General features: G+C 43.0%; 1 protein-coding gene across 6 annotated transcripts in view; it reads left to right on the plus strand.

The window, feature by feature from the left end:
* Positions 1 to 865: 865 nt before the first annotated feature.
* INTS6L (integrator complex subunit 6 like) overlaps positions 866 to 14,372 on the plus strand; it is a 49,553-nt gene continuing 36,046 nt past the window's right edge. For 5 of the 6 annotated variants that reach the window (XM_060292629.1, XM_060292630.1, XM_060292633.1 and 2 more), the window contains exons 1-2: positions 866 to 1,316; positions 1,458 to 1,535. In XM_060292629.1, coding sequence (XP_060148612.1) covers positions 1,206 to 1,316; positions 1,458 to 1,535 — 189 coding nt within the window. In that variant the 5' untranslated portion in view covers positions 866 to 1,205. The remainder of the gene's footprint in view (positions 1,317 to 1,457; positions 1,536 to 14,372) is intronic. The other variant, XM_060292631.1, reaches the window with a different exon arrangement.

Here is a 14,372-nt window from a genome sequence, read left to right on the forward strand (position 1 = left end):
GAGCCAGACCTGAGAACATCCCTCAGTGTTGTCCTCATCTCCCTGAGCTGCACTTTCCTTTACTGAAAATTGAACATAATGCCACCTACCACAATTATTTCAAAGACTAAATGAGACTGACGTGGGTGGCTGACACTTCATAGGTGCTCAATAAATGTGAGATGAATCAGAATCCAGGATGGCAAACCTTCCATGTGTAAAGGCTGCGCAGACACAACAGTGGGTGGAATTATCACAGGCAGGGCAATACTTCAAAGTGCTCAATGAAACTGAAGAAGCTTGTGCACACAAAAGGCCAGTTTAGGTAACTGTGTTTAAGTTTTAGTTTCCTTTCTCAGTAGATATACGCGGAATGCAAGGCCAGCGACCGACTTACAAACACTGATCAAGCGTGGGGAGGGATCTGAAGGAATGCGAGTAGGTCTTGCCAGGAAAGAAGTTTGCTGCTTCTGAAATGTTTTGGTCTTAGCCACTGGCAGGATTGATCGATTGCAGTTAGCAAAGCGTCTTCTGTACAGCCTGTCCAAGCATCTGTTTCTGTACCTCTGCACAACTGTTGCTCAAATTCACTCTTCCTTTCGAATTATCATCTTTGAAGAGCAAGAGAAAAGTCCATCCAAACCACCCTACGTATCTTAACAGCTTCCAAGTCCTTTAAAGGAGGGTCCTTAACATTTCCCCTTACCCCCTGCCTGGGTTCAAACTTCAACTCCCAGGGTTCGCCCAAGTCCCTCCCCTTGCCCTGTCATCTAATGAATATGCAAATAACATATAATTGGCAGCCAATGGCGTGGGTTCTGGTCACATGGTGCCCATGGTAGGTGAGCGGACAGAAGTTGTGTGTTGGTGAACAGAGACAGCTCTCAGTCTGGGGCGAGCGCTTCAGTGAGCTTGGACCGATGCTCGGGCAATAGTCCCTGCGGCGGCAGCGGCGGCGGCGGCAGTAGTGGTGGCAGAAGAGAGGAAGGGGGAGGGCCCCGAGGGCTACACACGCTCACACTTTCAAGTTCCCTTGGAGGGAGAAGAGGTGGGGCTGCAGAAAGAGGAGGCCAGGAGCAGTTCCATCTGTCCCGTCCCGTCTCCCCCTCTTACTCTTGCTCCCTGCACCCTGGCTCTGCGAGAGTTGAGGGTTCGGGTGGCAGAACGCGGCAGTGAGGGCAAGAGGGCCAGGAGAGTGGGGACCGGAGCCAGGGGTACGGGGGAAGATGCCCATCCTGCTGTTCCTCATAGACACGTCCGCCTCTATGAACCAGCGCACTGACCTGGGCACCTCCTATTTGGACATTGCCAAAGGCGCTGTGGAGTTATTCTTGAAGGTAAAGGGAGGGGAGGGGAGAGATGGGGAGAGTTCCCTAGGGATGGGGGTGGTGGTGGATTTAGGTGCTTCTGTAACGTTGGTATCGCCCCCTCCTCCCCCCTTCCCTTCGCGGCCCCCTCCGTCATCCCTCGTCCCGCAGCTGCGCGCCCGGGACCCTGCCAGCCGCGGAGACAGGTACATGCTGGTCACCTACGACGAACCCCCGTACTGCATCAAGGTAAAGGGGCCATCCAGGGGGTGGGCCGGGCGGGAAGCGGGAGCCGGTCGGCCTGGGCAGCCGAGCCCCCCTGCCCCCGCCCGAGGCGGTCCTGCGTCGCCCGGCGGGGCGGGCGGGGCGAGGTGGGGGCGAGGGCGGGGGTGAGTGGCGCCTCCGCGGCTTCCGAGGAGCTGCGGCGCCGGGGGTCGGGGAGGGGACCGGGGGAAGGGCGGCCCCGGGGAGAAAGCGCAGGAGAGCCGGGCCGGTGGCGGCGACGAGCGCAGCCGCCTCGGAAGATGGCGGACATTTTGCTTTTGTATGAGCCGGAGAGGGAGACCGAGGGCGCTGCTGAGATGGAAAGGAGGGAGGGGAGGGAGGAGAGGGGAAGGAGGGCCCGAGACCCGGAGGGAGGCTGCGGGCGGGCCCGCCCCTTCGGGGCGCACCGCGCGCGGTGGAGGCCGAGGGGCCGGACGGAGCCGGCGACTCCGCCCCGAGGTGCTGCGGGCTCGCGCGCGGGTTTTCCTGGAGCCCTGGCTCCGCCCCCGGCCCCTCCTTCCCCCCCTCCTCCCTTCCTTCGCCGCTTCTCCTCCCCCTCTTCCTCTAGCTCCCCTCCCCTTCCTGCTGAGAGCGTGGCAGAGCCGGCCGCCGGCCTTCAAAGATTAGACTACTGCTTTTGCGCTTCTGTGGTCTCTAACCCACCCCCACCCAATGGAAAATCAGTCCGCGGAGCCAGCCTCCCAACCCCCAGGCCCGGAGAAACTCTTTTTACTTCTTCTCCGGCATCGGTCCGGTTAAGGCCGGCTCTGTTACCTTAGCTACTGTTAGTGTTTCATTGGTGATTCCAACCCAAGCCGCGACAGGGTGGGGCGGGGAGATGCAGAGTCTGAACCCGCGGGGACAGAGCTTTTTAGGGACCTGGCCTACCTACTGACATCATAAATTAGGTTTGTGTTAGTCACGTAGGGATTTGTCCAGGGAAAAGAAAGGAAGGAAGGGGAGGACTCGCTGAGCGCGGTTACAATAGTCAAATGCGATGACTTGATCCACAGGGTTCTGACCTACAGGAGAGAAGTAGGGAGCACTTCACCTCCCTACCCTTGTCCTAATGGTGAGGAGATAAAGAACTGCTTTGCCTGCAGTGGCCCGATAAAATAGAACTCAGACTATTAAAGCAACCTGCATAAGAATCCTGCTTGCATATTGAAAATTTTAAAATACATCACCATAATCCTTGACGTCTTTCGCTAGATACCCTCTTTTTCTCAGAATTCTCTTAACAGGGTCGGGGAGGCACTGGATGTGTTGTAATCCGTTTTAGCCGAGTGAGGTGTTTGAAAGAATGGAACCTACCAAACTGAATAGTTGGCTATAGAGAGCGTTCCTTCAGAAATAAAACCAGAGAGGCTTTACTTTTGTAACTCGTAGCTTCGATTAACAGTTTGATTAGTAGGTTCCCCTGAAAACCGGTCTGGTTTTGATGCTTTGTTTTCCGTTTTTGATTTATCTATTTAGAAAAATGGAGCAAGTAGACATCTTTAAGAATGCCATAAGCTTTTTAAACATGTCAGTTTCCTACAAGGGTGTGACCATTTTTTCCACATAGAAAAGCAGATGTTTGTCCATCCTAAGTATGAAAGTCTACACCCTTTGAGTACTAATACAGATAAGAACCCACCGTTTGTAGTGTGGCCATTTGAAATCCTCCTTAATTTGAAGTAGTTAAAAGGATAAACTACAAAGCAGTGTGCCTTTTTTTTTCTTGAAAGGAATAACTTATTTAATATTTTCCTGAATGCCAAGACTCATAGTTTAAACATGATTTTTGATCTATAAAACTTTTATGGCAATATTTACAGAATCTTTGGAAAAGAAAAAGAAAGTCTGGCCGCCTTCTTAACAACCATCATTACAGCTTTTTACCTAGCATTGTAATCATAATGTACATATTACTTTGAGTTCTGCCTTTTCCACCTATTTTGTCCTGTGAATTATTCCCGGTTGCCACATAGTCTTCATACTTAAAATTTTTAGTGGCTATGTAACTTATCCATGGTATTTTAGAGCCTCCAGATAGTTCTGTGAACAGAGGGGAAAAGTTGAATTTTGTTTTTAGTGGAAATTTCATCTGTCAGCTCTTTTTATCTTGCCATCTTCTACACTACATTTTTTCCTAAAGTAAAAAACCTTCTTCCAAGCTGACTTTGATCTTTCTCTTCTTATGCAGGGCAGGTGTGGGAAGATACTTTGTGTAATACTTTCAGTTGCTAATCGTGAGTTATCTTCTTTAGTCGTCTCTAAAGTCATTCAGGTTTTTCCATTTTAATCTTACATGATAACTACACGTGCTAGGGAATGGTCAATGATCTTAATGATGTTCTTGTCATTTTGCTGTCTATACCTGAATTTCTAATGATATGCCATATTTTGGTAGCATTTTCTTTCTGTGAGTCCCTTTCGGTCACTCCCTGCTGCCCACCCCCGTCCCTCCCCTCAGCATGTGGTAACTATTTGTTCTTTTGCTTTTAGGATCTAGCCATTTTGGAAGGTCTGAAATTTTAGAACATTTGGTGAATTTTTCTTAAAATTTAGTCTAATCTTTCACTTGCTAATAGCTGGGAGCCATAAATGTCTGTTTTCTGTCACACTGATTATCAAATAGGTCTTTATTTGACTGTCAGCAGGCGTCTTAGTTGCGACTTGAAACTGCACTCTTCGCTAGGACCCTGAGGTCCTTTCAGCAAAGTGATGTTAGATAGGGTTTTATTTGTTAACTTGTTTTTCTGCAGAATAACGTGAAGTGTATTTTTGGATTTCTGTACAGTTGGAGGGCCATTGTTTATCTCTTGTCAAAGTAACTGCCTACTTATTTCTCAGGTCTTGGTTATATCCAACGCTAAACACTGCAAAACCGATTTTTTTTTCCTAGTAGAAGATTCAGTTCTGCTGGTGGTGTAACAGGCGTGAGCTGTGCATTTGGTTGGAAGGTTTTTTTCCTAATAGGCGTGGAACTACTCCCAGTATATCCACTTACAAGCTCTGACAATAAATCTTGTTGTGAAAAGTTACTGTGACTGGAATTCTTCACTAAAGTATACTGTTGAGCATGTGAATATAGTATTTCACCCAGGACTTAGTAGCTTCTCACTGCATACCCCTTAGGACATGGCTATATGCTCTTTTAAAATTAGTCATACCTGTAACTTGCAGTCAGCTGGGCATGGATGGAATTAAGTTTGATTTGGGGAACCATATAAAAAGCATATGAAATGCAAGTATTTTGTGCTACATCTGTTTCAAGTGTTGCTTTGTAGACAGGTTTTATACATAGTGTCACAAATGTTAACACTACATTTATACAATGGTATCTTTAGTATACACAGCTGGGATGAAGCCTTTTAATATTTTTAAATTTCCAGTGTATCCTTATAAGACTAATACATGGTTTTAAGAAGTGGGGTGGGGTTTTTTTTTCTTTTTCTTTTTTTGGTATAATAATTCTTAATAGTTTTGGCTGAGGTTCTGCTGTCTTGTATGTTTTGTTTTGCTATGAGTCATAATTTCCTTTTATTCAGTGAATAGCAGAGGTAAGCTTGTCGCTACTACTAACTCTGAGCAAATTGAGGGCACCAAGAAGAAAGTGAGCCGTGAGACTGGAGTAGATAATAAGTATTCAAAATGGTTTGATGTTTGAAGCTACTTTCTTAAAGCGATTTCTTTTTTATTGAAGGAAATGCTTTTTTTCTAAACATAAAACTGAGTCATTTTTCTAGAAATAGCTGAAACACATGTATAAATCATGTACAGACTTTTTTTTTAATAAATAGGGAGAGTTGTTTCAAAGAAATATCCCAAGTCTGTAATTTGAAACAGAGAGCATTTGAAAAAGTGCAATTTTCCCTTGAGTGTTGCTTTTTCACATCCTGTAGCCAGCCTTGCTTACTGGTATCTGTGTGCCTTTGTCAACATGTATCAGCAAAGGCAGTATTTTGGCTTACAGATTTAAGAAGTAAACCTATGCTCTTTAAATGATCTGTGTTCCAAGCATTTAGTGGTATTTTAAACTAAGGCTTAACTTTTTCATATGCCCATGAGTATATTTTATGGGGCTTATTTGGAAAAGGAGTGACTTTTAGGGGAGCCTTTCATTGTGGTTGGAAGCTAAGGAAGTGGTTTTGGGTGAAACAGTGGCAACGTGGCTGGTGAGAACAACCGGAGGCAATGGAAGGTGCATTGAAAACTCAAAATGCCACAAAAGTGGGGCATTGACTTTTATAATTAGTTGTTCCTCCCCTGATCTTGCTTCCTTTTCACCTTCCTCATTGGCCATTTGAAGCGTGTGATGATAGTAATTTTGAAATGAAAAAGGGGGAAAGAAATCATCAACAAAATGAAAAGGCAACCTGCTGAATGGGAGAAAATCTTGTCAAATTATATACCTGATAAGGCGTTAACATCCAAAATATGTACAGAACTCAGTAGCAAAAAAACTAAACAATCTGATTAAAAAATGGGCAGAGGATCTGAATAGACATTTTTTCAAGGAAGATATACAGATGGACAGCAGGTACATGAAAAGATGCTTAACATCACTAATCATCAGGAAAATGTAAATAAAACCACAATAATATCACCACAGGCCTGTTAGAATAGCTGTTAACAAAAACACAAGTAACAAGTGTTGGAAAGGATGTGGAGAAAAGGGAACCCTCCTCCACTGTTGGTGGGAATGTAAATTGGTACAGCCACTATGGAAAACAGTATGGAGATGCCTCAAAAAATTAAAGATAGAACTAACGTATGATCCAGGAACTCCACTTCTGGGTACTTATCTGAAGAAAATGAAAGCATTAACTTGAAAAGATATAAGTACCCCCGTGTTCATTGCAGCTTATTTATAATAACTAAGATATGAAAACAACCTAGATGTCCATTGATGTATGAATAAAGAAAATGTGATATATACATACAATGGAATATTATTCAGCCATAAAAAAGAAGGAAATCTTGCTATTTGTGCCAACACGGATGGACCTTAAGGGCATTATGTCAAGGGAAATAAGTCAGACAGAGAAAGACAAATACCATGTGATCTCACTTAAATGTGGAATCTAAACCAAAACAAAATGAAAACAAAACAAGCTCATAGACACAGAGAACAGATTGGTGGTTGCCAGAGGCAGGGGGTGGAGGGTGGTCAAAGTGGGTGAAGGGTGGCAAAAGGTACAAACTTCCAGGTATAAAATAAATAAGTCATGGGATGTAATGTACAGCATGGTGACCATAGGTAACACTGCTGTGTTGTATATTTGAAAGCTGCTAAGAGAGTAGATCTTAAAAGTTCTCATAAGAAAAAAGAAAAAAAGTTGTAATTTTGTGTGACAATGGATATTAACTAGCTTTTCTGTGGTGATCATTTTGCAGTATATACAAATATCAAATCATTATGTTGAACACCTGAAACGAATACAATGTTATATATCAAGTAAACATATATACATACATACATAAAAAGTAAATGCTTCCAGACTTCTATCCAACCTGTGAATTAAATATAGTTTACTGGAAAGAATTTTAAGAATGAGGTACTCTGCCTGATAGCTCTTTTTCTTTATGTAAGAGTAGAAGGAGGAATTAGAACTTTAGTGAAAGCTTATATAGAGAACCCTCCATCGGTCATGTGTACACTACTATGTTTATCTGCACTTTTGTTTGTTTGTTGTTTTGTTTTGCAGCGAATAAAATATTTCTTGTTAAAAAAAAAGAAAGAAAGAAAAGGGGAGATTTTGGGGTAGAAGACTAGATCCCTGGTCAAGGGAGTAAGTGCTACTTTCACATTAGGTACCAGCTGGGAGATGACTAGGGAGTGCTGAGACAATTATGGAGTCCTGTCTGTTCTGTATCCTAAACCTGTCTTGTATCCATTCATTCTTATTTGCTCCTCCCTTGTTTCAACTTTCATCTGGACCATTGTTTCAGCAGCCACTCAGTTGGTCTCCCTCCTTCTGGTCTTGCTTGCCACTGATTCTTCACCCTCATCACCACTAGATTGCTGATTCTTAAAATAGAGTAAATTCAAAAGTCATTCCCCTACTAAAAATTCTTCAGGGACTCCCCATTATATTTCAGAATAAAATCCAAACTACTTAACCTGGTTTTGCCAACAGTGTCTCTCCACACTCTTCAGAGTCACTTGTCCAGACTCACTCTGCCTCTTGCTTCTGTGCCATTGCATATGTTGTTCCCTCTGCCTGGGACACACTGGTTGGCCTGACATGCCTCACTTCTTCATTCTACATTCTCAAAAGTCATCCTGCCCCTCTGCCCACCCCTACTCCAAACAGTGTAACAACTTCCACTATGATCCCTTAACCCTCTGTCTAGAACTTAACCCAGAAAATGCTTCCTGCTTCTTCCTGCAATCCCTTCCTGAAGGTAGCCGTTGGTCTGACTGTTACCACCATTGTGGTGATATGACCAAAATGGTGTTTCTGGCAGATAAGTCTGACATTGGATTGCTACTATAGCAGTCTAGGCTTTCATATACCATGTGTTCATTCAGCACCCTCTGTGGACTGTACTATACTATACTTGGGGCCAAAGGTGACACCAGGAAAGACTTGGCCCAAGGGGAAACTGGAATAGTAAAAGATACGGTCCTAGCCCTCAAGGGTCTTGAGAAGAGTCATTGGAAAAAGGTGACTGGAGAATGTGGATTAAGATACGGGAGATGTCAAGAACAGTGGACTCTGAACCAACAGATTGCAGGTGAGGGAGGGAGAATTGACAGGACCCAGTGATGATTCAGTTTATCCAGTCAAGATTGCAACTAGTTAAGACTGGATCGCAAAAGGGCTTCGAAACCTACAAGCTAGAGTTTGTACATTTCTCCTGGAATGAAGAGCTATGAGGTGGATTTGAAGACAAATAGGATAAGGCTTGTTGTCTGTGTGCTTGCATGGTTATTATGCAGAAGCGTACGTTGAGGTGGGCTGGGGGAGATGAGAGAATGAGAGGTGGGGGAGATCTAAAATATGTAGTTGAAGTTGCCTAGTTTTGCATTAGTGCTGGCCACTTGAGAGCTTTTGACTTTGAGGTTAGGATGGGGGTAGGAAGGGTGGCAGAAGGGCAGGGCACACATAAGGAAAGGGCAAATATTGTCCTTTTCAGTTTGCCTTTGCTTCAGAAATATAACTAGAACTGTTCAGAAGACAGGGTTCTCAGTTTCACAGAGTGTTCCAAAATGGCAGCTGTTCCACGTCTCAGGGAGAAATGTGCTTTCCAGAGAAGGGCAGGACTGAAGGACCCTCTGAATGCGGGGAGGAGGGGACAGGGATGAAGAAGTGAACCAACCGGCTTAATTTAAGTACTTAAATGAAAAACTCTTTGTAAACATGGCTGTCAGTTCCCTTTTACTAAGAATGTAGATGAGAGATCCAGGCAGTCTCTTTGTGTGCCTATTGGAAGGTTGGAACACGCTATCTCCTGGATGCAGTGTTCTAAATGGTGATTAGGTTCCCAGACCTTCCTCCCCAGGAAAGCCTATTTAACCCTTCATGCCACTTAGCCACAGAACTATTGTGTTTGCTATTGTTTCTACTGGGAAGTGGAGTTGGGTTTCCAAGGTGCTTTGTTAAAAACACATCCTTTCCCCCCCCTTCTTCCTCACAACTCCAGGTGGACTAGTGGTCCCAGAGAGGGGTGGGTACACTCTAAGAGCTCCATCAAAGACGGTGAAGGGCTGAGGTGTCCATGAGGGTAGGCATGGCTCTTCAAAATATACCAGTCACTCATGTCAGACTGGCTGTATTTGCGCCGTTCAGTACAGCATCCACTAGCCACGTGTGGTTATTGAGCCCTTGAATAGGTGGCTAGTTTGAATCAAGATGTGCTGTAAGTGTAAACTAAACACGGGATTTTGAAGATTTAGTACCAAAAGTATATAAAATATCTCATTAACAATTTTTATATTGACTACAAGTTTAGACAATACTTTTGATATATTAGATTAAATTAAATATATTATTAATCTCACTTGTTCCTATTTTTTAAATGTGGCTACATGAATATATAAAATTACTTATGTGGCTTTCACTATGTTTCTGTTGGACAACAGTGTTGGTCTCTATTTTTTCTTAACATATTTATGATGTTCATGTCCTAGAAATTGTTTCTGAAGGGGGATTCTCCCTCTCAAAGTTCTGTTTTAAGTGAGCACCTCCATAATGGAGTCATTTGTGCATGAGAGGTTATCATACAGTTCAGAGTTGATGGGTTGATAACCCTTGGCCCTGGGGTAAAAATATGAAAGCATCCCATTCTTGTTTGTATTGAAAGCCAGTTTGGTTGCTTAGACTTTTGGATACAGTTGGTGATCCAACTGGTTGGGTTAGAAGTTTTTTTCCTGGGCTAAGTAGAAAAGAATATATATGTGAACTCCTAATGTAACTACAGTAATTCAGAATTCTGTTTGTAATATGTGGTCACCAGTGGCACAAAATGTTCCATGCTTTTAGTGCTATTAGAAATATGTAACATATCCCTTATTAGATTTACATAGCTACTTGGCCTAAGAATTCCCAGGAACAGTATTCATCAAGAGAAGGAGGATAAAGGATAAATTCTTTAGCTTGGCATAGTGTAAAACCTAAGAAACAAAGAGGGGTTTGTATCACTGCTCTTGTTGAAGGGTTTCTTGAGGTTCCCTAGCAAGGCCCTTGTCTTATATCATGGGAAGTCATCAGTAGCATTAAAAGGAGGGGGGAGGTCCAAGTGGGGCCATGGGTGGGCTCCCATGATCATTACTTTCTCTAAGCTCAATCCTCCTAAGGGGGATTACAGGAGTGACAATGTTATTTTTTGTTACTGTAATGGCTCCCATTTAAGGAATAAATACCAATGTCTAATTCTGAGCCTCGGTGAGAGTACAGATACGTTGATGAATAGCATGTATATGATGTGGAACCATTTTGTAGCCCTAGTTTTAGATCCTCCTAAAACCTATCTTATAGTCAAAGGTGTTATCTGGCTTTTACAGATATGATTCGACTTATATCTACTTCCTTATAATAATGAACAATAATATAATAGCTTTCTAATAATAGCAGCTGACATTTTTGAATAATGCTTATGTACAGGGCAATGTGCCAATGAATGTACAGTGCTTATTTCATTTATCTTCCCAACCAGCCTAAATCACAGGTACTATTATTATCCCCACTTAACAGATAAGGAAACTGGGGGCCAGAGAGGTTAAGTAACACAACTGAATAGTAACCCAGGTCTGTCTCTATTCCAAAGTCTTAAGTAATGAGCCACTTCCCTTTCCCTGTCAATTATGATAGAATATTCCTTTTAATAACTTCTCAGTGGTATTTTCTCATTATGGTATATGTCCTGGGATCATGCTATTATTTATCATTGCTTTTGATAGGACAGTGTTTGATACTAGAGCAAGCACTCGATGAATGAAAATGACTACTGCCAGTGTTACCATTTTTATTATTTCTCTGATTCTTTGTAGGTGAATATCATGGTGCATTTGTTTGTGAATCACTTTGGTCTTTGATATCACAGTTATGCCCCTACTCAGGGAAAGAGATGGAGTTGTTGGGACTCTCAGTTGATGGAACTTGAGATAGCTGGGGAGTAGAGGTTGAGTACTGGGGCCTAGGCCGAGTAGGCCCCATGGGAGGAACGGTAGGCTTGAAAAAGCAACACGGTGGTTTTTGGCGATCTAATGGCCTTCAGAAACAGATACATTATCTTCACCCTGTCACTCTCCTGATAAATGTTTCTCTTATAGGGAAAGGAAAGACAGTCAATGTACTCCACAGTAGCCATTTAGTTTCCTTTAATCCACAGCCCGTGGGAGAGGCAGAAGCCATTTTGTCAAAGGCCTGAGCATGCCATACTGCCTTCGCCGAGTTTTCTCTCTCAACCTGTGCCTGATCTAATGGTCCGCTCCCCATTTCAGCCAGATCTCCCATTCTCCTCAAGCCACACCCCTGCCATAGGCAGATAACTTTTCCCCCCTTCCTGCTTAGTTAGGTTGGTAAGGGATGGATTTCAGAGGATTGGAGGTGCTGCCAACTTAGCCACTGGGGTCTTAACCAGAGAAAAGTTACATGAAGGCTTTTGTGCCAGATGTGCCAGATGTTCTCAGAAAAAATAGAATTCTGTATCTTAAACCATATGTGCGTGATTATCTTAATATATATGTGCCTGTATCTTCAACCATATGCACCTGCTCTTTCGTTAGTTATATCCTGCCCTGTTAAGTCGAATAGTTCACTAAACTTAGTACTAAGAACCAAACTCTGGACTTGAATGTTATTGAACAAGAGGCTCAAAACATTTGTTTGTGTGAGTAAGGAGTAGTACTACTGAGGAAAGTAAATATAGTTTATTAAGGTCTTAGGATTTACTATATAGCTACTTGGGCTAATTTACTAATGTTTATTCTTTTTGTCCTTGCCTATATTTGAAACTGTTAATGCTTCTTCCTTCCAGAAACTTATCACCTCCTCCCTTCTGTTTCTCCACCCCTGTCTCTGATAATTCTTTCCCTATCTGCCAAATTCTTTCCCTTGCTGAATGCCTCCTACCTCATTCATGATTTCAAATATTCCTTCTACTCCCCAACTTCAGCTTCTTACCCGGGCATCGCTAGCTGACGACGGGACATCTCCACTTGCCTGTCTCTCCTGCCATCAGCTCATAGTTAGCATGTCAAACAGACCTGCTTATGGCTCTAAAACTATCCCGTCTTCTATATTCCCCATCTTTTTGTCACTCAGGATTGCACAGTGGACGTTATTCAGCTTTGATCCTGTCCTTCCATCTTCTTCTGAGGCCTATCCCTTTGCAATGTCCCTTACATATGTTCCTTCAACTCAATTTCTGCTGCCAGCACTTCAGTCCAGGTCCTGACTTCTGTGCTTTGGCCACTATAGCAACCTTCTTATGTAGTCTTCCAAGTGCTTCCCAAATTCCTACTCTCTACCCATACCAACTGCTAACTTTCTAAAAAAGGTGGTTTCATCATATCACTCCCCCGCTCATAAGCCTTCAGAGACTCCCCAGTGCCTATGGAATCAAGTCAAAATTGCTCAGTCTGCCATTCTGAGCTCTCTAGGACCTGTTCCATGTGTCTGTATAAACGTATTTCCCATCATTTCCCCACAGGAGCCCTGCCCTTCAGCCAGACCTCTCTCTTCCACCCCCTGAGTTTGTCTTCCCACTCCTGATGCCAACTCTTAGACCATCAGTTAACCAAAGGGAGAAGAGAGAGAGAGAGCCAGAGGGACCAGAGGCCTGGGGGAGGAGAGAAAATGAACTGAAAGCATGCCAGCAAGGGTGTGACTTGAGGGGGAGGATGTGACAGAAGGTGCTTTAAATGCTGTTATAATGATGAGAAGTTGCAGGAGGAAGGGGGAGAGAGCTGGACTCTGACCTTTAGCGGTTGATTAGCCTGAACCAGACCAAGATGTTTTTATTTAAATTGGCCTCAAGATGCTGGGAAGCCCTGCCGTATATTTAACCAGTCCCTCTTTGCCTTTGTCCCTGTGGAAGGGAGCTAGACAGTGGATAATGGGATTCCAGGGAGAATATCTAGTCTTTAATACAGCCATGACATTGGAAAATTGGGGGTCCCTCCTGTTGTATGTCTTGTAGGAGAACGTGCAAGATGTTTGGAGCAAAGTGCTCCTTTTTCTTAAGAGTTTACATGGGTATAGACATTGTAAATTCCATTTCATAGTGAAGTTTTTCAGCTATATGTTAGAAGTCTATTTAAAGTCTTCCTAGGTACTTTCATAAAAATTAGATTTGAAAAAGTGGTCATAGGATAGCCTGTCTGGTAGCTACTGATTAGACACATGACCCTGGGCAAGTCACGTAACCTTTTACGGTGGCAGTTTTCTTATCTGTAAAATGAAGGGATTAGACTAGATTATTTCCACTATTCCTTCTGAAAAAAGTCAGGAGAGAATTGTATAACTGAAAGGCAGGAAGTGGAATAATTCTGGCTGGGACGTCAGGGGGACTTCAGAATTGCTTTAATTTTTTTTTTTTTTTGGCTGCGCCGCATGCCATGCGGAACCTTAGTTCCCCGACCAGGGATCAAACCTGCGCCCCCTGAAGTGGAAGCGTGGAGTCTTAACCACTGGACCTGCAGGGAAGTCCCAAAATTGCTTTAAATTTTAGAAAACAGTTTCTGTAAGTGGTTAAAGTGCTGTATCACGTACCTACTGGTTAAATTGGTCACTCCATCTTATTGGTAAATGCCACTTCATCTTATTGGAGTCATTTCTGTTTGCTGCCAACAGTTTAATGTTTAGGACAGATTCCTAGCAATGGTTACCTCTGAATAGTGGTACTGACAATTTGGTGAAGAGATAGACTAACTTTGTATTTCTGTTGGGATTTTTAACAATGAACGTGCGTTACTTTTATAATGTAAAAAACAGCTCATAAAAAGTTTTTGAGAGAATTTTTTAAAAAGAATTAGTCTGGAGGAAAGAGATGCCGTAAGATCTTTAGAAAGTAAGGAATGGCCATTCTGCTCTCTCCTCTCTTCAACTCTTTCTGTAATGTTTGGGTGGCTTAGTCTCACTCCTGTCCTTGTGTATTTTCCAAGACCACTTTTGTTGATTTTTATCTTGTGTATGTGTTCATAAAAATATCTCCTATCAGAACCCCAAACCTAAGCAATTGAACATGTGCTCAGCACGATAGCGTTTTTTTTTTGTTTGTTTGGTTGGTTGGTTGATTTTTGTTTTTGTTTTTTTCTAATAATGAGTATTGGTCAGTAGCTACAGTTGAAATGGACTGGGAGTGAAAGAGGAAACTTAACATTTA

Source organism: Globicephala melas, chromosome X (genome assembly GCF_963455315.2).
Source record: "Globicephala melas chromosome X, mGloMel1.2, whole genome shotgun sequence".
NCBI classification, from domain to species: Eukaryota; Metazoa; Chordata; class Mammalia; order Artiodactyla; family Delphinidae; genus Globicephala; species Globicephala melas.